The sequence below is a fragment of the Pinus tabuliformis genome, chromosome 5_2 (genome assembly GCF_031772625.1).
Source record: "Pinus tabuliformis cultivar Carrire ecotype Pingquan chromosome 5_2, CPIR1, whole genome shotgun sequence".
NCBI lineage: Eukaryota > Viridiplantae > Streptophyta > Pinopsida > Pinales > Pinaceae > Pinus > Pinus tabuliformis.
Window position 1 is genome coordinate 1,056,226,739 of NC_142306.1, and position 23,079 is coordinate 1,056,249,817.

General features: G+C 39.8%; 1 protein-coding gene across 5 annotated transcripts in view; it reads right to left on the reverse strand.

The window, feature by feature from the left end:
- Positions 1 to 23,079, reverse strand: part of LOC149162863 (putative cinnamyl alcohol dehydrogenase 1) — a 378,702-nt gene that overhangs the window by 261,261 nt on the left and 94,362 nt on the right. For all 5 annotated transcript variants that reach the window (XM_089437416.1, XM_089437415.1, XM_089437418.1 and 2 more), the window contains one exon: positions 10,361 to 10,459. In XM_089437416.1, coding sequence (XP_089293542.1) covers positions 10,361 to 10,452 — 92 coding nt within the window. In that variant the 5' untranslated portion in view covers positions 10,453 to 10,459. The remainder of the gene's footprint in view (positions 1 to 10,360; positions 10,460 to 23,079) is intronic.

Here is a 23,079-nt window from a genome sequence, read left to right on the forward strand (position 1 = left end):
AGAGCGAGGGTGCGCGCACCCGACCCTGGGGGACGCGTCCCCGTGGAACACTGCTTTAATCCTTTCATTCCACACCCTAACCCAAGGTGGACCCACCCCCAACAAGCCAACTCACACAAAAATAAAAAATAAAAAATAAAATAAAAAAACAGGTTTTTTTGGCCACGCAGCGGGAAATAATAATAATAAAATAAATAAAATAAAAAATCGTACGTGATCCATACGATTCAGCCTCCGAAGTGCAGCGCTTCGTACGGCCAAAGCGTCGTACGAAACGCGCTTCGAACACATGCTTCCGGAATTTCCAGGAAGCGTGTTTATCAGTGCAAGACGCGTTTCGATTTTTTTGAAGCGCATTTCGAACGGCGCTTCCCCCACGCATCCGTACAGATCGCGTTTCGGGGTTTAAATCGGGGCGGGGGGGGGGGGGGGATGTTTCCTACAACACTGCTCTAGACCCACGGCACCACAAGAGACCCAAGACACCAAGCCATCGCAGAGAGATAGAGGACGTGGCCAGCTGGATGATGAGACTCAAAGAGATCTTCAGAGGAGGAGCTTGTGTTTCACGTGCCAGGAGCCTTGGCAACCAGGGCACAAGTGCACCAAGAGCAAGGCCCATTTCATTGAGGTGTTCTCAGATAGTGAGCTGGAGGAGAAGGAGGTCGAGACAGTTGAGGAGCTAGGGGATGAGGGAGGACCATCATCGAGAGAACCACCACCATCACCTAGAGGAGGGTCATTTGCCCCAACCGGGGGAGTTCTTGCTTCACTTTGGGGTGTGCTGAAGTATTTGACACTCAGGATCAGGGGGACCATATAGGGGCAGCGTGTGCGAGTCCTGGTTGACAGTGGGGCCACCCACAATTTCATTGATGCCCAGATGGTGGAGCATGGTGGAGCATAGGGGCATCCAGACAACTACATTTGAGGGGTTCTCGGTTTTGGTACTCGGAGACCAGACCATGCAACGTACTATGTCCCCGGGCTGACCTTGAAGATGGGGAACTACTCACTAACTGATCATTTCTTCGTGGTTGATGTCCCAGACACTAATGTGATGTTGGGTGTCCAATGGTTGTACGCATTGGGGAAGATCACTACAGATTGGCAGAAGCTAGAGATGGAGTTCAAGGGGCCAGATGGGAAGCCTATATTGCTAAGGGGAATGCACTCTTAGCCCCCTCAGACAGTTTCATCTCACCGAATGGAGGCAAATTTGCAACATGGAGATGTGGAGTGTGTAGTTGAGTTGCGGGTTTCTGAGTCAGGGACACGGTCACAGTCTACACACCCAGATATACTAGCCTTATTGGAGAGGCACCAGGGGGTTTTGGGGATGTTCCACCAGGTAGACCGCTAGACCATGGATTTGAGCACACCATTGAGTTGGAGGAGGGGGTGAACGCAGTCATCACCACCCTTTATAAGCATCCAAAGGCCTATAAGGATGAGATAGAGCGGGCCATTCATGAATTGTTGAGACTGGGACACATCAGGCCTAGCTTGAGCTCATTTGCTTCTTCCGTGGTGTTGGTGAAGAAGAAAAATGGGACGATGCGCATGTGTATCGACTATCGGGCTCTCAATAAGAAGACCTTGAAGAACAGATATCCCATTCAATGCATAGATGAGTTGATGGGTGAGCTTAGAGCAGCTAAATACTTCTCTAAGATAGATCCGTGTCCAGGATATCACCAGATCCGCATGAGGGAGCAAGATATCCCGAAGACTGCTTTTCGCGGCCATTATGGACATTTCGAGTTCTTGGTGATGCCCTTTTGGCTAACCAATGCTCCAACTACATTCCAATCTTGTATGAACCACGTGTTCTGTGGGTAACTGAGGCGCTTTGTCTTGGATTTCTTTGATGACATACTCATTTACAGCGGGACATGGGAGGAGCACCTTCAGCACTTGGAGGAAGTACTTCACATACTTGAGGAGCAGCAGTTGTATGCGAATATGTCCAAATGTGAGTTTGGACTAACAAAGATATTGTACCTGGGGCATGTGATTGGGGAAGATGGAGTGAAGGTGCATTAGGAGAAGATTCAAGCTATACTGGATTGATCCACACCCAAGAACGTGACGGAGTTGAGGGGTTTCCTAGGCATTTGTACGTATTACAGGATATTTGTGAGAGGGTTCTCACAACTTGCAACACCTCTTATGGATTTGACGAAGCGGGGAGCTTTTGAGTGGACGCAAGGGGCAAAGGAGGCTTTTGAGCACCTTAGTAGGGTCATGAGCAGTTGCCCAACCTTAGCCTTGTCGGATTTCACATGGCCCTTTCTGCTGGAGTGTGATGCCTCCGATGAAGGGGTTGGGGTTGTCTTCGACACAAGGGAGCCATCCTATTGCGTTTGAGAGTAGAAAACTATTGCCTCATGAGCGGTTGTACTTTGTGTATGACAACGAGATGTTGGCAGTGATGCATGCACTAGCCAAATTCAAACAGTATATAGTGGGCAACTGGTTCAAAGTGAAGACTAATCACAATAGTCTTCGATTCCTCCTTGAGCAGCAGTCATTAGAGGAAAGGCAGCAAAAAATGGGTGAGTAAGCTCCAGGCTTACGATATTGAGATTGAGCATGAGAAAGGTAAACATAATGTGGTAGCAGATGCCCTCCCTAGGAGACCAGCAGCGCTGTCTTTGATGGATGTCACGCAGGATTGGAAGGCTCAACTATTGGTTGAGTACTCCAAGGACAAGCAAGCTTGTGATATTTTGGATGGCACACACAAGGGTGACCAGTTCAGGGTGATGGACGATGTGATTTACTATAAGGACCGGATCTATCTGGTACGAGGATCTCAGCTGAAGGAGAGGATCATGCAAGCAGCTCATGATTCCCCACTAGCAGGGCACCAAAGCTTCCTCAAGACATATCGTGCTGTCAGGAGAGATTCTCTGGGCGGGGGCTCAAGGGACATGTTTTGAGGCACGTGAGGGAGTGCGTGGATTTCTATAGGAACAAGGTGGAGTTGACCCACCTGGCCGGTTTGCTACAGCCGCTTCCCATTTCGGAGAGGAAGTGGCAGAGCATATTCATGGATTTCATCACCAAGCTACCAATTGCGCAGGGGAGGGACTACATCTATGAGGTGGTCAATAGATTGACCAAGTTTGCCCACTTCTTTGATATTTCATTAAGATATTTAGCCTCCCAAGTGGCTGAGTTGTTCTTTTGGGAGGTTTTCTGGTTGCATGGTCTTCCCAAGACCATTGTGAGTGACAGGGACAGCAGATTTATGGGGGCTTTTTGGCAGGAGTTGTTTCGGCTAGTGGAGACAGAGCTTACATCCAGCACTAGCTATCACCCCCAAACTGATGGGCAGACGAAGATTGTGAACAAATGGTTGGAGGGGTACCTGCGCAACTATGTGATTAAGCAACAGAGAGCATGGGTCAAGTGACTGCATCTTGGGGAATTCTGCTACAACACGACTTATCATATGTCCATTGGTATGTCCCCTTTCCAAGCTCTTTATGGGTATGATGCTCTTACTTCTTTTGACATGGTGTTTGGAGATAGCAGAGCCCGAGGGGCAAAGGATTGGGTTCAAGAGAGCTAGGAGATTCTCCGGGCTCTCAAGAACAACATGCAGGTGGTCCAAAATCAACAAAAGATATATGTTGATAAGCACAGGGTGGAGAGAGAGTTCGAGGTAGGGGACATGGTCTACCTACGCTTGCAGTCGTACAAACAGTCTTCACTCAAGTAGAAGAGTGCAGAAAAATTGCGGCCCCGCTTTTATGGGCCCTATCAGGTAGTTAGGAGAGTAGGTGAGGTGGCCTATGAGCTCGAGTTGCCTTCAGAGAGTCGGATTCACAACGTGTTCCATGTTTCATGCCTGAAAAAGGCATTGGGACAATAGGTCGTAGCAGTAACCGAGTTGCCTCCGTTGGATGATGAGGGGCATTTGATTTTGACACCATAGCTTGTACTAGAGACCCGAGGGAGGAAGTTGAGAAACAGGGTGGTCAAGGAGCTTTTGATGACTTCACCAAAACTAGATATGGGAGAAATCATTGTCTAGAGGACAGCAGAAGAGTTGGGATGATGGGAGTCTAGCTCTTATCAGTTAGGCAACACAAAGCAAAGGTTCAAGCAACCTCACAACCCAAGAAGAAGAAGGACATGTCTAAGGTCAAGTGTTTTGCTTGTCATAAGATGGGACACTATGCTTCACAATGTTTGAAGAGGAAGAAGGGTGGAAAGGGTACGTAGCCAGTTGTAGCTATGTCGACAATAGCTCAGGAGGAGTTTGCTAGGAAGTTTGAAACCGAGTTCACACTTATTTCTTACCTTACCCCATGCACATTACCAGTGGATCTGTGGCTACTAGATAATGGAGCCACAAGGCATATGATAGGGGTAGGTGAGCTATTTGATAGGTTGACCGAGTGGGATTGGGAATTGCCTAAAGAGTTTGGAGTTGATTCCAGACATGCAATAAAGGGGATTCAAACAATGGTACACCAGCATCAGCTAGGAGGCAGGTTAGAAGTCAAGGACATGTTATGGGTGCCAAAACTCAAGTGGAGTCTGCTCTTAGGCTCTATGATGGAGAAGTAGGGCTCCTATATAGCATTTTAGGATGGGAAGGTACTAATCAGACCCAAGGGATCTAGCTCTAATGAGGGACATGTCATTGGAGTTACAAAACAACATATATAGGCTAACAGGCTAGCCTATTCAAGCGATGGGAAAAACCAGAGTCGTTGCAGAGAACAAGGAGGGGGGGCTCCGAAGGTTGAGCAGCTCAAAGGGAGTTCGCCTTCAAGTTCCGAAGAGGAGCAATCGACAAATTCCTCCCAATCTGTCAAGGTATCTTGGTATAAAATGAACTTACAATATGTTCAGGAGTAGAAGGCTTCAAGGAGCCAGGTCAATGGGGAGCAAGACCTCGAGAATGTTTCTAGACCAGGTGGCAGGGAAGGATTCCAATTCAAAGGGAGCATTCATGGCAGCAAATGCGATTCCAAGATCGAAGTCAGTTCCAACGAGCAAAAGTACCTCCCTCACTAAGCGAGAGTGTTGATGTTTGTAGCTCAGGTAAGTACTTCTACACAGGCTTAAGTGTCTAGGTGTGCAATGTTGATTTTGGGTAGCATCGGATGTGCTCTAGCCACGAAATTTGGTGGAGAGGTTGGGGCACATGAGATCTCCCATACCCAGAAAGGGTTTGGGCCTAAGTTGCAGGAAACGTGGCCCTAGGGGTCGTTTCCCCAGGAAACGAAACGCGTTTCCCCGTACCGTACGGCCTGGAAACGCGTTTCCGGCCGTACGGCCACGTTTCCCGAAACGGAAACGTGGCCGTACGGTCGGGAAACGTGGCCGTACGGCCGGAAACGCGTTTCCAGGCCGTACGGGCCACGTTTCCCCAAAAAAACAGTTGTTTTTTAATTTTTTTTTTAATTTGTTTTTAAATTTTTTTAGGGTTTCCAGGATGTTCTAGAAACCTATTCTAAAGTTATAAAAGAGCAGTTTGTCTCATTCTCTCATCACACTATTCAGCAAGTCGTTTCTCTTGGAGACTGGCAGTTGTTTCAGCTAGGGTGTTTTGAGCAGTGAGCAAAGTAGATTTCAGCAGCAGGAGAAAGAGATTTCAGCAGCAAGAGAAAGAGATTTCAGCAGGATTGTTATGATGAGGATTAGTCTTTTGTGACTTGTCTCTATAGTTCTTGCAGCCTTATAGTCTTTATTGTACTTGCAGCCTCATTTACTAATATAAATAAAGGCTGATTTTGGATTTTCCAGTTCCTATATTTTTATTTTCATTATGTGATTATTCATGACTCATGAGTAAATGTGATGTAAATTTAATCTTAATGTTTAAATGTAATAAATTATAATCATATAATGTAAATGTATCATTAATGCTTTATGATTGCACATATATATATTAATAATTTTTAAATATTTTTAATATATATATATATATATATATATATATATTCGCGTTTCCCCGTTTCCAAAATTTGGGGAGGTCGCGTTTCGTATCGCTTCCCGTTTCGGAAACTCGTTTACGTTTCCCCGTTTCGTGCAACTTAGGTTTGGGCAGATTCTAAATAGTTTAGGAGATATTAAAATAATTAATATTTTTAATAGAGTCCCTAAGTCTAAACTTAGGGAAATTAAAATATTAATGTGGATTAATATGAAATTGTGTTAGAATGGTCCAAAAGACATGGATCAAGCCAGATCTAATCTTAGCCGTTGATTAGGGACTTAATCTCGACTGTTGATATGTCAATGAGAAAAGTATAAGAGGGGGCTTGAGCGTCATTTGGAGAGTACACTAGAGTGATCAGTTATTCTATTCTCTAGAGCGGGGTTTGCTAAGAGAGATAGAATCAGTGATCGGAGTTGCAGCTGAGGGGCATTGAGTACAGAGAAACAGAGAGTCAGAGATAGTGCCGGAAGAGCAGCAAGTAGCCAGAGAGGGTGACGCAGTAGTAGCGAGGGCTCACGCAGAGGCAACCGAGAGCTACGCAGAGCCTCAGAGAGGCCAGCGTTGCTGATGCAAAGGGCCAGGAGGCTGACGCAGGGCCTCCTAAGGTTGACGCAGACCCATTCAGGGTGACGCAGGGCCAGCATTGGGCAGGGAGGGGCTGACGTAGTCCAGAAAGGGCAGACGTTGGGGTTTCTGGGGCAAATTGGAGCTGAGGAGCTACCAGAAGGATTATCCGGGGTTTCAACCACGAAATTTGTCTCAAACTGAGAGGTATTACTGCCAAGGAAATTCTCTGTTGGGAAGGCCAGTTTTGGCACCCAGATTGTACTCTAATATTGCTTAATAAGAAAACCCTCAGATCATTGCACCGGTTTTCCCACATTGGGTTTTTTGGGGGACATTGGTCCAAAAATAATGGTGTCATTGGGTGTGATTGTTTCTGTTTCCTTCAGTGGTTGATCTGTAATATGTTGAGCATGCACTAGTGTTTATTTTCAGTATTTACATTGTAAATAACTTGTTAAGCAACGGAACAAGTAGATAGGAATAAATCAGATAAAGTGCATGGAGGGTTTCTAACTGGTAGACTTAGAAACTCCAACATGCAAGAGTCATCAAAGATTTCCTTAGAACACTTGCTCAAGTGTGAGCAAGTTGGTAATGTAACTTAGCCTAAGCATAACTTACAAAAGCAGATAATTATTAAGTTGGCTAATTGATTTAAAGTAAACTTAGGAACAATGAATAATTACTTTAGTGATTATGTTTTAATCTCAGCCCTTGATCTCAAGTGAGGCGAGATCTAATATTGGTCGTCAATCACTTTGGAGATTAGGGTTAGGGATTTAGCTCAATGAAAAGTTATAAAAGCAAGGATAAGGGGAGGGAGAAGACACGCCATACAGCAGCACAAGATTAAGAGAGGCATCTCGATGAGGAGTGTGATACTCTAGTGTGTTGGGTCTGAAGGAGTGCAGGAGAGCTTGGAGATCCAAATCAGCCAAGGGGATCAAGCATTGATCTAGGGCCTGATCTATTTAATCATATCCAAGGCATTTTTATAATTTGTAATCCTTCTCAGTTGGGTCATTTTCCTAGGACGAGAGTCCAAGTAAGTTCTGAAAGTTAACGAAGAATTGTAATTGGAGGATTTGTTGTGTCATCATGATTGTGATTGGTATATTTTGCTTCCGTGAAATTTACTGTGTTAATGAACCAAGTTGTGCAATTAATCAATACATCTGTAATATGCTAGGAAGTAAGTTTTAGGTGCTAGGTTTGCAGGAAAACTAACAAAACATTGATGGTTGTGGGTCAATCTTAAATATCAAAAATTGCAATGTTTGATACTTGGATATGCCCCCTCTTCGTATTTGATAACGACACCACAAATCTTGGAATTTTAACCTCGAAATAGCCTGGAATGACAGCCAAGTAAAGGTGGTTTTGTGTAATAAACCTCCTTAATAATTAACCTCTACGGGGCAATTTTTAGCCTCTACGATAGTAGATTGCTCTTAAATACAAATGGAAGGTAGTTGTGGCAGAACCAAAGTCCACTATGGAGTCTGCAATTTTTAGGCAGAAGAGAAATGTGTTGTAGAGATATTCTTGTAACAATTCGTCCACACCTCTTCAATACAAATGGAAGGTGGTTGTGGCATAACCAAATTCCACTATTGAGTCTGCAATTTTTAGGCAGAAGAGAAAGGTTTTGTAGAGATATTCTTGTAACAATTCGTCCACACCCCGGCCTCTTCAATACGCAAAACGAAGGTTCATCCCTCTCATACTCTGTTGTGATCCTAAATGAGGTCAAGAGCTTTAGGAAAGCCTTAATATTCACCTTACTAGCGCAACCCATATTCTTCTCAGTTTTCATTTCCTTTCTCCAAGCCTTAGCAATTTCTTAGGTTGAAACCTTGACATCCAAGGGGGCAATCCCACTATCACTATTACCAAAAATGGGGTAAAGGGTTCCAAGAAAACGATGCAGGCCTTTCTATTGGGAGAAAATGAGGGCTCTGAAGCATTCATCACCAACTTTGCCACAGTGGGGGCTTTACTAAGCACCATATGAAATTTGTTCCAAAGGGTTTTGACCTCCTTCATGTTGTTCATGATCTAATTGCTAAAGCCACGGCCATCAGCCTTATCCCAAATGGTTTTGATCTCGGAGCAAGCGTCGACAGATGAAGAGACCTTTAAGGAATGAGGAAATGGAGGGGTTTGGACTGGTGACATTGATGTTTTGTTCTTTTTGTTTTGCCCATGGTTCCGGGTTCTTCTAATTTTTTCTCCATTATCTTTTCGGTTCCATTCCTCTATTGCAAGGCTTCCTAGAAGTCATTATCTTCCTCTTCTTTCTGCATATCTTCCCCTTTCTTCGATGGCAATTTTTGTTACAGGTGGCATAGCATTTTAACATTCTCCTGCAATTTTTTCATTAATTCCTTTATGTCCCATAATCTATTGAAAAACATCTTGATTTCCATAATTTCATAATCTAAAAACATGTTGCTGACCATGTTACCCATCAAAAGTGGGTAACCTATAGGAGAAAAAATGTATCCTCATTTGTCAGCCAGTCAGCCAACAACCCTATGTTGGCCCACAGATAGCTTTATATCAGAGCTCTCCACATATGATCCAGTCAGTGCTCTCTCTCATTTGACATGCTTCTTGAAGGAGGGTTATCTATCGATAAGTACATTAACCATTTCTGTAATCATGTGTTTTCATTTAATGTTTTGGGGCATACTAATATGGATCACAGGTCAAGCTAGATGACTGACCGTTCTTGATTGTACACTTTCTCCCACGCTTCACCTAGGAGGTTATCCTCTACCCCTAGTCCAGCTTGACCTCCCCTGAGGTTCTTCCTTTAAGAAGGGCACTAATAGGAGGCACTGATTGAAGTAGCATTGGATGTGAAAATTCTGAATTTGCATTGAGTGGCAATTCCCAAGAGATTTTAACACACATCCAGTTATTCTCTTCAATGCTTTCATACTTATCTCTTGTTTTTACATGTATGCGAGTATCTTTGCATTGCTATGACTGAAATCATATCAGTTACTCCACAACTTAAGTGGCAAGTACAAATCTTGGAAATTAGACCTCTATAGCATCTTCAAATGATACCTTTACCAGTTATAGAAAATTGAGCTCTTCTTTGTTTTCTGTAATAAGAATCAGTATGAACTCCTGGCCCTTAAAGCTTTCTACATGATCAAATTTCCTCCCAAGCAGTTTCAGTTTCTTATAGCTGCAATATTCTTTCAATATTTCCAAATTGAACTTCCTCTATCGAAATCCCTTGCTTTCTATCTTAGAAGCCCTCCTAACCTGACTTGTAACAATCATCATTATAAGTTCATTACTTCTAGAAGACCCATGAGTGAATCCAGTGGATAAGTTGTATGGTCTTTGGACCATGCTTAAATTTCGATCTTCAACAACCCATTCCTAAAAGCTTCCATAGAGCAAATCACCTATGTGAAAAACTATAATCTGCATTAGTGTTGTCTTCATCATGAGTGTGTTCCTCGACATTGTTCCAAGTACTAACAGCAGAGACAATATAGTACACTGGATGTTCATCTTCTGGTCACTATTAAACTGTTCCATAGACTCATATATCAATAGGCTGATCACAACAATCCAACATAATCCTTTTCCTAGGCTGATTCCTTCTGTTTTCTGTTTTAATGTTGATTTGTAATCGCGTGCATAAATATTTTACATAATTTGCAGCTGAAATTATGACTGACAATTGTTATAAATGCAATGCTATTATGTCCTTTTCTTGTAAGATGAGAATGAAGTGCAGTTTCTATATTAAAATTCAATCAACCATATAACTACGAGAAGATTTAGAAAACCAATGCCTACCTTCGGTTAAATTGGTAAGGTGACAAAACACCTGATGGATCTCGAGCTGCCCATCCTGAACAATTCTCCTTGCTGTCTTCTTTAGTCTTCATGGTGTACCTATATTTCAACCAATGATTGAATCATGACATGAATATCTCGAGGAAATCTCACTTTTTACCTAATCAATGATATAGAATTGAGAAGCTAACATTAGTTATAATAAATAGCTACTTCAGATAATTAATAGTGTTCAATAAACAACGAATCCTCCAAACATTTACTCGAGGAAATAAAAATATGATGTTTTGTTAAAACTGAACAATAAGAATGGCATCAATGTTGTTCTGTAGATCCCGAGTGAGTGACATGTTGAATTTGTAACTAGGGTCAGGCTTCATAATGTACATTTGGTCACTTGATGTAATTGTATTTATCATTGTAAAGCATATTTATAAATGTTTGATTCGAAGAAAAATTTATTTTGAGTCAAATTCCCATTGAGACTTGTTGTCGCACAGATTGACACGACAACGCTCAGACCGGGGGCTGTCACTCTGATCCCCGATCTCTCCGTTTAAGCCTGTCTCCCGCGGCTAAGGGGGGTAGACCCTATGAGGTGATGAAGACCAACTGTCGACCAGTTGGGTTGGGAGACACGAAGAAACGAGCACTAAATTGATTTTGTTAAGTTAAAAGACCAGTGCCTTGTGGGTTTGATGTTTAAACAATTATTTACTAGATGTTGCAGAGATGTAAACCATGTACAGCAATCATTTATCATCAAACAACTTGAACGATGCAAGATATCCAGTAAAACCACAATGTTCTTACAATGATTAAGGCTCAATAACGATATTCCGGCGATTAAAAATTTCGAAAGATAAAGCTTGATACACAACCACATAAATTTCAACATTAACCAGATATCATATTCATGTAGCTAATTTTCAAAATGACCATTCATGCATGCCAACTCACATAAGATGATAAACATTCATTCCACGTCAAAATAAATTAGCCTTAACAAAGATAATAAAGCGTGATAAACCCCTGAGCTAATACTAAATCTGGCAAAAAATTTCCACAATATTTTTATGACATAATGAAACTTTAATTTCAAAAAATTTGAACTAAACCTAAAAGGAAACCCAAATTTTATTTATTTACTTCCAACCAAGTTAAATCTAAAAAATTTAAAACCTAAACTATAAAAAAAGAAAGAAAATTTTATGTCTTTTATAATTTTATTATTTTTTTATGATTTATTACTTTTATGATTTATTATTTTTTTTAAAATAAATCTAAAAAAAATGACGCAAACATAAAACTAAATCAGAGATAATCTAATGCCTAAAAAACTAAACAAAGCCTAAAATTAAAGTTTTAAATCTAAAGTCAAAATGTAACACAACTAAAATCTAAGTAAAAAAAAATGAAAATGAAAATTTTTATTTTTTTTTATTTTTTTACATGTACCAAAACCTACGCTGTAAAACTTTAAATTCAAACCTAAACTACATACAACACTAACACCTGATTAATAACCAAGAATGAAATTTTATAAAATACGAGCTCCAAGTTAAATAAATCTAATTCTAACAAAAGGGAAAAACTGTTTAAATCAAAACGTAAAACCCCAGGCGTATTCCAAAACTGCGCTGACCCTGTTCGTAAAAAAAATGTTGAGCGCTCAGTGTATACGGGACGGCGGCGTTTGGAAAAAAAACGCGTGGAGGAGAGGCTACGATGGAGCAGGGCCGAAGTGAGAGCAGTGCTGATCCGGCGGTTTTGATGGCGTAACTATGCAGGGGACAGCGGAATGGAGGTGCGATTTGCTGGACGGTTGATGGACGCGGGAGGAGGATAAGCAGCATCGTTTTGGCTATGGCAAACACTATGGAGCGAATTAGCAGTAGTGACGGACGGAGAGGGGAGTGAGTGCGTGGAAATGGACACGCATATGAAATAAAACGACAATGAAAGCTGGACCTGCGCTAAAGATTTAAAAAAAAAAAAAACCAAAGTCTGAAACCAAAAACGCAGGCAGACTTAGTTATAAAATTTACCTGGCCCGTGAATGAAGTCAGACGCCAATGGAACCAGCACTTACGCACATTATATTTACCTCAAAAAATTTGGAATCGAAATTTTCATTTGTTGCTGGAACTGGAACGTCTGATACCAAATGGCGGAGGATACACGCTGGCCCTTATATGCGTTTTGATGTACAGGTTTCTTGACTGCGGACAGGATGGATGTAGCAGCAGCGTGTAAGAAAAGAAAGATCACACAGGTTTGCAGATTGGATAACTAGGGGATTAAGAAACTGATTATTAATGAAACCGATGTAAAAAAAAATTCCAAATCTGAAAACCCTTAGACAGTGAGACAGCAACCCTGCAAAACTCAATTTTCCACCAGAATTTTATCTCAGACCTGCAAATGGAGAACAAAAATCCGGAAAGTATATGCAAAGATTAAAAGTGAAACCCTACGAAACTGGTCCAAAATTGCAAAATTACAGCTGTAGAACAGCCAGATTTGTCAGTTATCATCAATAATATTTTAGAACTTCAGATTTACTATGAAAATACTTGGGAAATCTCTCATGCAAATCAGAAAACAAATTAAATGATTAAGCCAAGATCAAAACTAGTTGGGCTCTGCAAGAAAATGCTTGCTGGAGTTGCCTGGTTCAGTCGAGAACTTCCCCAAACGCCCGCTAGTCTTCTTCAATAAGGGTTTCCTGCACAGCTCACTTCAACCATCAATAAAGAGAGAAGAAATAATACTAGATCTCAAAAAGCAATGGAGATACCTGCCATTACTTTAGAAAACCTAATACCATTCAAACCCTAGCAAGTGAACAAGATACCTGTGCTCAACAATACTCTATAATAAGCTGTTACTAATGGCTGAAAATCAAAATATGCAGAAAATAAAATAGCTCACAGCACTTCCAGAGAGTAACACCAGCGAGATTTCAACCCCAAAGTCTTTCTTTATTAGCACCAGACAAGAGAGCTTCTTCAGCACAAGACTCCAAGATCCAATGATCTCAAATGACCCCTAGCACCCTATTTAAAGGAAAAAATCCCAACAGCTAGTTCAAGTGATCCATGTCAAAATGATCTCGACTGTCGATGAGGATCAAGATATCTATTGATCTCATCCGTCGAATTTTTAATGTATTAAAAAATTGAAATTCTGCGTTTATTTACTCAAAATATTATTATTTTATTATTTTTAGGTTTTTTACTTTATTATATATATATTTTTTAATTTTTTAATTATTTTTTATTTTTTTTATTTTTATTTATTTATTATTTTTTTAATTATTTTTAAATGGATCCTTGAACTTAGCTTTTGGGAAAATTACCAAGGACCTAGGACTTAGGACTTATGAGGGGATTAAAACATTTCTTAACCCTCAAGACACTTTACATCATGACTTTTACAACTTTACATCCCAAGGGGGGAAAACCCATTTGACATAGACCCTCATAAACCACCCAGTTCTGCGACACAACTATAATCTAGCAGATTAACACACTAGGATTCTCCTAAGATTCTAATGACAAAATCCATCCCGGCTTTGGGGTTAGGCTGAAGGAAAACTCTGCCAATCATGGATCGGTGAGACGAAAAACCTTCCGGAACGTAGATTATCACTTAGAAAATTAGGTCCACCTAGGCAATTTACAGACATGACTCATATCTGCTAAGATTATTTACAATTTATACATGCAGACTGGGTTTACAACATAAATTGATCAAGCTGTCAATGGCTGTAGAATGGCACGGACATGTCGATCAAGCGCTACCCTTTTTGCAAAGAAAAAGGGGGTGTACTGCTATGGGCAATTGACCAGTAGTGGTCAACATCTGGCTCTACTTGGGGACACGTTGCTGCACTGTAGGAATGTGAGAATCCAGAATCTGCATCCACGCAACACACAACAGAAATAAGTAGCATCCATTCAAAAATCATCATATAACATTTAAACACATAAAAGATAGAAGCTCTTTAACTATGAAAAGTAAATCTAATCTAAAATAGAAATGAAATGCTGAAATGACAAGGAGTAGGGATAGAAATACAATACAAAGGATGCCCTATGGCATCAGATATCATCTTTGAAGAACAGCTTGAGCATTTGGCCATTCGTTGGTAGATCAAGTGGTTCGCCATCCAGTCTGCTCAAGTGGAATGAGTTTGGTCCAGCTATATCTCGAATAACGTAAGGTCCCAGCCACAAACTGTCAAACTTCTTATGTTTTCCTGGTTTCTCATTCTTGCGGTCCCAAAGGAATACCATATCTCCCACCTACAAAGATCTAGATCGAGGAAATTTATCAAAGCTTTTCTTAATGTTAGATTGATTTTTACATATGGCATCAAAAGTTGTCCTACGAGTTTCATCTAACTCCACAATCTGATATATTCTATTCTGAACAACATCTTTATTAGTAGAAAAATTTTGGAGGAGCTGATAAGCTGGCAATTTGAGGTGCACAGGTAGAGTTACATCCAAAGCCATAAACTAATTCGAAGGGAGATTTACTAGTAGCTTTCTTCTTAGTGATTCTATCTGCCCATAAAGCATACTTGATTTTGCTGTCCCATGATCTCTTATTATCTCCTACTATCTTCTTGATAATGGTTACGAAATTCTTGTTACTTGATTCAACCAGACCATTACCCTGAGGATAGTAATTTGACGAATGAGATAAGACAATGCCATACTTGAAACAAAAAGATGAAAACTCTAAAGAACTAAAAGCTTTGGCATTGTCAATAGTGATCTTAGCAGGGACACCAAATCTAGTAATGATGTTATTTTCAATGAAATCCATAATAACCTTTTCAGTGGCATTCTTAGCAGGAATGGCTTCAACCCATTTAGTAAAATAATCTGTAGCAGTCAAAATCCATGAGTAGCCATTGCTAGAATTTTCATGGAACTTCCCTATGAAGTCCAGACCCCAATGCTGAAAAGGTGCCTCTACAATGACAGGTTGTAGAGGCAGGGCAGCAAGCTTCTGTTTCCCAGTGAAAAGTTGACAGACTTGACAGGTTCTAACAAACTTGTGCACATCAGAAAAAATTGAAGGCCAATAATAGCCAGCTCTCAGGATTTTGTGGGCGGTAGTTCTAGCAGCATAATGACCACCACAAAATCCTGAATGAAACTCAGAGATTAATTTCTTGGACTCAACGTCATCAACACACCTAAGCACTATGCCCTCAGGATTTCTCCACCCAAGGCCATCCTTCATAAGGCAATACTTAGTGGCTTTTAGTCTAAGAGCCCTTCTCTTATGAGCGACTAAATGGTTTGGACATGCAAGATTCATCAAGTAATAAACTATGTCCTTGTACCACTCATGCTCTCCTAATCTTTGCAACTCCGGCGAAGATAGATCGCTAAGACAGAACAAACCAAGAGTCTTTTCGTTACCTTCTGTTAACATCTGAGCTAAACCTTGGCCTTTAACCAGCTTGGTGGGTCTGATCTCTAAATCATATTCCTGTATTTTAGTAACCCACCTAGCACGAGTCCCTAAGCAATCGGTTTGAGTTAATGTCCTTAACAGCAGAATGTGGGACGAAAGCCATGATTTTAGAATAACCCACATAAGTTTTAAAATGCTTAAGAGACTTGACCAGGGCATAAGCCTGCTTTTCCATGGTATTGTACTTCAATTCGGAATTTTGAAGTGCTCTACTCGTGAAAGCAATAGGCTGCTCGTGACCATCTTTATTCTTTTGAAGCAGGACACCAACAATGGTATCTTTGGAAGCGAAAGAAAAAATCATGAGATCCTTGGAATAATCGGGACTAACTAAGATAGGAGCTCTTGCGATAACACATTTGATTTCTTGGAAAGCCTTTTTGCCATCTTCTTGCCAAACAAATTTTGCATCTTTCTTTAGAAGATTTTGAATAGGGTTAGCTATTTCTGCATAATTTGGAATAAACCTTCTAATAAAATTTATCTTTCCGAGGAAAGACTGAAGGGATTTAAGATTATGAGGGAGAGGAATCTTTTGGATTGCTTCAATTCTTTCAGGATCAATTTTGATTCCTTCCTTAGAAATGATATGGCCGAGTAATTTCCCTTCCGTTACTCCAAAAACAGACTTAGTTGGATTCAAAGAAATCCCGTATTCTCTACATCTATCGAAAACCTGCCTAAGATGATTTACATGACTGGTACCATCTTTAGAGAAAATAGTAAGATCATCTTGGTAAATTTCAATAAATTTCCCGATTAACCCTTTGAAGGCATAATCCATAGCCCTTTGGAATGTAGCCCCAGCGTTTGTTAACCCAAAAGGCATTCTGATGTATTCAAAGGTACCCCATGGTGTGGTGAACGTGGTTTTATGACGATCTCCCTTCTTAACCCATACCTGATTGTACCCAGAAAAACCATCTAGCAGCGACATCATTCCAGAACCGGTTACTCTTTGCAATAAAGTCTCCATGTTTGGAAAAGGGTAATTATCTTTCTTGCATGCTAGATTGAGGTTTCGAAAATCGATACACAGCCTTATCGTACCATTCTTTTTCCTAACAATCACCAAATTCGAACACCATGTTGAATGCCTTGTTTGAGCGATAATCCCTGCTGCAAGCATTTTCGCAAGTTCTTTCTGAACCAAGGGGGCTAATTTAGGATTAATTTGCCTAAGTTTCTGACGAAAGGGCTTAGCATTTTCATCCTTTAAGGGGATAGTATGTTCCATGACATCTTCCCTATAGCCCTTTAATTCATCATAAGAAAAAGCTAAAATATCTCGATATTCGCGAAGTAAATCAGTTAACTTTTTTCTTTCATCCACACTAGTACCTCTACCAATTTTAACGATCTTTGGGTTTTCAGAAGTACCAATGTTTATCTCGAGATATTCGCCTGGGTCCATCTTATTTTCTTCTCTCAGTTTCGTGGCATCATGCCGATCAAAATGTTGCTCTAAGGCAACCACATTCCTAGGAGTAGGATTTATGATATGCTCATGATTCAAAGATTCATCCTCCTCAGAAACTATCCGGAAATCCTCAAACTCATCCAAACTATTAAGAAAACGAATGACTTGCTTTTCATCATTGAAGACTTGCCAATGCTCTGAGTTATCTGGAACAGATGGTCTGAATATTACTTCCATTTTGATCTTATCTTTAATTAGCTCATCAGATAACTGGAAAGTAGTAGCAGCTACGGCAAGTTCATCTGCCAAACTATTTTGCTCTCTTGGAATTGCTTCGAGGTCAAGGGCATCAAAATGCTCCATAGTATCCCACACAGCATTTCGATAGTTTCTTAATCTTTGATTTCTGCATGTGAATTTATTTTTAAGCTGCATGATAACTAAATCAGAATCCCCTTTAATGCTAAGCAATTTAACCTTCAAGGACTTGGCCAACTCAAGCCCCAACAATATAGCCTCATATTCAGCGACATTGTTGGTTGCTTCAAATTCTAATCGATAGGCAAACTTGAAAATGTGACCAAGGGGAGATTTAAGCACTATTCCAGCACCTTTACCATGCCTAGACGATGCACCATCGAAGTACATATACCAAACTTTATCCTTGAGATCCCTAATCTTATCATCAGGAGGAATTATAAAATTAGACATGATGGCATAGTTCCCAATGTCAGATTGCTCTTTGATTATTTTGTTGTGAGGTCTCTTAGGATCTTCAACATGAAATTTTCTTTCGAGCTCTCCATTTAGTCTTACAAAACCATCACCCCTAGCAGAAGGGATCATAGCATATGACCAATTCATTTGAATACTTCCTCCTAAATCAGAGGCCCACTTTCTAGATAACAGCATACCCTAGGCATCAGGCACATCCAGAACAACAATATCCATGACAACCATGATGTCTGGGTAAACTGATAGATGAACTTGCAAATCTTTGATTAAACCATGCACTTCGATTTTCTTAGAATCCATGGCACATGTGTTATAGTAGGGTCTAGAAACTCTTAAGTTAACCTGTTCCATGACCCTTTTAGTCATTACACAAGCTGATGCACCCGAATCCAACATGCAATTGTTCAATTTATATCCATTAACTAACAAGGTGATAAAGAAAGGCTGGTGATCTTTGTTATCAGCATCTAAGCTTTGCAGATATATGGGAGCATCATGATAGTCAACTTCCCGAGTCTTCTTTTGAGAAGTATTGACTTGAGGACCTTGAATCGCTTTAGTAACTTGTCCCTTTGGGAAGGGATTTTAGCAATCTCGGAGACAGGAACCCAGATTTTTGCATTGTTAAACCAACTTCCCAAATCGACATCTATTCCAGAGTTTACACCAGGGTTAAAAGTTCGAGGGGGAATTTGATTCCCGCTTTGATCTTTATCCCTTCTCTGATAGGTCAAACCCTTACCTCTAGCAATTTCCAAGATTTGCTCGGGAGAGGGTTTTTCACCATATAACCTAGCCAAAATATCATCTTCATTTTCAAGGTTATTTATACTAAAAGTTGATGAAGGATTCACAACATCACAACTCTTTTCCTTGACCTCTATCCAATCATCCATAGACAAAGGAAACTTGCTGCCTACTACATTTATTTGATCACTTGTTCCAAACATTCCATTATCTAAAATTCTTCTAACGATGGGACAAGTGGCCTCTTCATGAAGAGCATCACAAACCCGACAGTAAGGAGGAGCATTATCAACCAAATTAGTTAGCGGATTAGGAGGTCTCTGCTCACTAGATTGACCCTTCCTTTGCCAATTGTTATTTCTATTATTATTATTTCGAGGTTGAACATTCTGTGTTTGCGCTCTTTCCATTTGGATCAACCTATTCTGCAAAGTGGTTATCTCCTTATTATGGTTAATTTCCATGGTTTCAATTTTTTGAAGCAATTTGAGAACAAGTTCACTTTCAGGTTCTTGGACTGCTTTTCCTTTAGGTTCCTTTAGTTTCGTAGTAGCCCTATCAAAACCTGGGATCTCAGATTTCCCAGATGCTGCCTTGTCCTTTTCAAGCTCTATAGCTAAGGCTTGGCAATCTCTATAATCATTAAGCCTAGCACACCTTAATTCATAAGATGGCTCAGGACTAAAGGCATCAATGTAAAAATCTCGGAGAGATTTGTCTGTAGGTTTGTAATCTTGAGGTAATTCTCTAACAATACCATTAAACCTTTTATTAAATTCTTCAACAGTTTCATTCTCTCTCTTTTTTATTATGCTAATAGCTTTTACGAGGTGTCTTCCTTCTCTCTTGTCTCCATATTTTTCTTTAAAAGCATCAATTGTCGACTGTAAGGAGTTAAATGAATTCTGAGGCTTTTCTGCAAACCAATCATAGGCATCGCCTCCTAGAGTTAAGATGAAAAGAGTCATTCTGACATCCTCATGATCGAAATTAGCAGATCTTGCGTACTTAGCCATCCATATGCTAAAATCTCGCAAATGAGAGTTAGCACTAATCGCATTATCTCCTTGAAAGTTAGGCAATTTATCGATCCCAATAGATGGAATATCGTTGGGATATCCTGGAATGTTAGAAAAATCACAAGGGGCATACATATCCATGATGCTGTGCCTAACTTGACCTTTAAAAAGCAAATGAATATTAGAGAGGACTTCTTGTCCAAGGTTTACAAGAAGTGTACAAGAAGCGAGTTTGTGTAATCGTATCCTGAGGACCTTTTCAGGATCAGGAGTAGGATTGCACAGACTGCTTGGATGTCTTCTAGTGTACACTCTCGAAGATAATATATGAAGTGGAGTCGCCACCTGAACAAGAAGTATAACACGAAAAGGCTCGAAATTAAAGAACCGAGGACAGAAAAACTCTATCCCCAGCAACGGCGCCAAAAAATGTTGTCGCACAAATTGACACGACAACGCTCAGACCGGGGGCTGTCACTTTGATCCCCGATCTCTCCGCTTAAGCCTCTCTCCCGCGGCTAAGGGGGGTAGACCCTATGAGGTGATGAAGACCAACTGTCGACCAGTTGGGTTGGGAGACACGAAGAAACGAGCACTAAATTGATTTTGTTAAGTTAAAAGACCAGTGCCTTGTGGGTTTGATGTTTAAACAATTATTTACTAGATGTTGCAGAGATGTAAACCATGTACAACAATCATTTATCATCAAACAACCTGAACGATGCAAGATATCCAGTAAAACCACAATGTTCTTATAATGATTAAGGCTCAATAACGATATTCTGGCGATTAAAAATTTCGAAAGATAAAGCTTGATACACAACCACATAAATTTAAACATTAACCAGATATCATATTCATGTAGCTAATTTTCATAATGACCATTCATGCATGCCAACTCACATAAGATGATAAACATTCATTCCACGTCAAAAAAAAATTAGCCTTAGCAAAGATAATAAAGCGTGATAAACCCCTGAGCTAATACTAAATCTGGCAAAAAATTTCCACAATATTTTTATGACAAAATGAAACTTTAATTTCAAAAAATTTGAACTAAACCTAAAAGGAAACCCAAATTTTATTTATTTACTTCCAACCAAGTTAAATCTAAAAAATTTAAAACCTAAACTATTAAAAAAAGAAAGAAAATTTTATGTCTTTTATAATTTTATAATTTTTTATGATTTATTATTTTTTTTAAAATAAATCTAAGAAAAATGACGGAAACATAAAACTAAATAAGAGATAATCTAATGCCTAAAAAACTAAACAAAGCCTAAAATTAAAATTTTAAATCTAAAGTCAAAATGTAACACAACTAAAATCTAAGTAAAAAAAATGAAAATCGAAATTTTTTTTATTTTTTTTTTACATATACCAAAACCTACGATGTAAAACTTTAAATTCAAACCTAAACTACATACAACACTAACACCTGATTAATAACCAAGAATGAAATGTTATAAAATACGAGCTCTAAGTTAAATAAATCTAATTCTAACAAAAGGGAAAAACTGTTTAAATCAAAACGTAAAACCCCAGGCGTATTCCAAAACTGCGCTGACCATGTTCGTAAAAAAAATGTTGAGCGCTCAGTGTATACGGGACGGCGGCGTTTGGAAAAAAAAGCGTGGAGGAGAGGCGATTGGAAAAAAACGCGTGGAGGAGAGGCTACGATGGAGTAGGGCCGAAGTGAGAGCAGTGTTGATCCGGCGATTTTGATGGCGTAACTATGCAGGGGACAGCGGAATGGAGGTGTGATTTGCTGGACGGTTGATGGACGTGGGAGGAGCATAAGCAGCGTCGTTTTGGCTATGGCAAACACTATGGAGCGGATTAGCAGTAGTGACGGACGGAGAGGGGAGTGAGTGCGTGGAAATGGACATGCATATGGAGTAAAACGACAATGAAAGTTGGACTTGCACTGAAGTTTAAAAAAAAAAAAACCAGCGTCTGAAACCAAAAACGCAGGCAGATTTAGTTATAAAATTTATCTGGCCCGTGAAAGAAGTCAGACGCCAATGGAACCAGCACTTACGCACATTGTATTTACCTCAAAAAATTTGGAATCAAAATTTTCATTTGTTGTTGGGACTGGAAAGTCTGATACCAAATGGCGGAGGATACACGCTGGCCCTTATATGCGTTTTGATGTACAGGTTTCTTGACTGCGGACAGGATGGATGTAGCAGCAGCGTGTAAGAAAAGAAAGATCACGCAGGTTTGCAGATTGGATAACCAGGGGATTAAGAAACTGATTATTAATGAAACCGATGTAAAAAAAAATTCCAAATCTGAAAACCCTTGGACAGCGAGACAGCAACCCTGCAAAACTCAATTTTCCACCAAAATTTTATCTCAGACCTACAAATGGAGAACAAAAAACCAGAAAGTGTATGCAAATATTAAAAGTGAAACCCTACAAAACTGGTCCAAAATTGCAAAATTACAGCTCTAGAACAGCCAGATTTTTCAGTTATCATCAATAATATTTTAGAACTTCAGATTTACTGTGAAAATACTTAGGAAATCTCTCATGCAAATCATAAAACAAACTAAATGATTAACCCAGGATCAAAACTAGCTGGGCTCTGCAAGAAAATGCTTGCGGGAGTTGGCTGGTTCAGCCGAGAACTTCCCCAAACGCCCGCTGGTCTTCTTCAATAAGGGTTTCCTACACAGCTCACTTCAACCATCAATAAAGAGAAAAGAAATAATACTAGATCTCAAAAAGCAATGGAGATACCTGCCATTACTTCAGAAAACCTAATAACATTCAAACCCTAGCAAGTGAACAAGATACCTGTGCTCAACAATATTCTATAATAAGCTGTTACTAATGGCTGAAAATCAAAATATGCAGAAAATAAAATAGCTCACAGCACTTCCAGAGAGTAACACCAGCAAGATTTCAACCAAAGTCTTTCTTTATTAGCACCAGATAAGTTTACAAGAGAGCTTCTTCAGCACAAGACTCCAAGATCCAATGATCTCAAATGACCCCTAGCACCCTATTTAAAGGAAAAGATCCCAACAGCTAGTTCAAGTGATCCATGTCAAAATGATCTCGACCATTGATGAGGATCAAGATATCTCTTGATCTCATCCGTCGAATTTTTAATGTATTAAAAAATTGAAATTCTGCGTTTATTTACTCAAAATATTATTATTTTATTATTTTTAGGTTTTTTACTTTATTATATATTTTTTTAAATTTTTTTATTATTTTTTTTTATATTTTATATTTTATATTTTTATTTATTTATTATTTTTTAATTTATTTTTAAATGGATCCT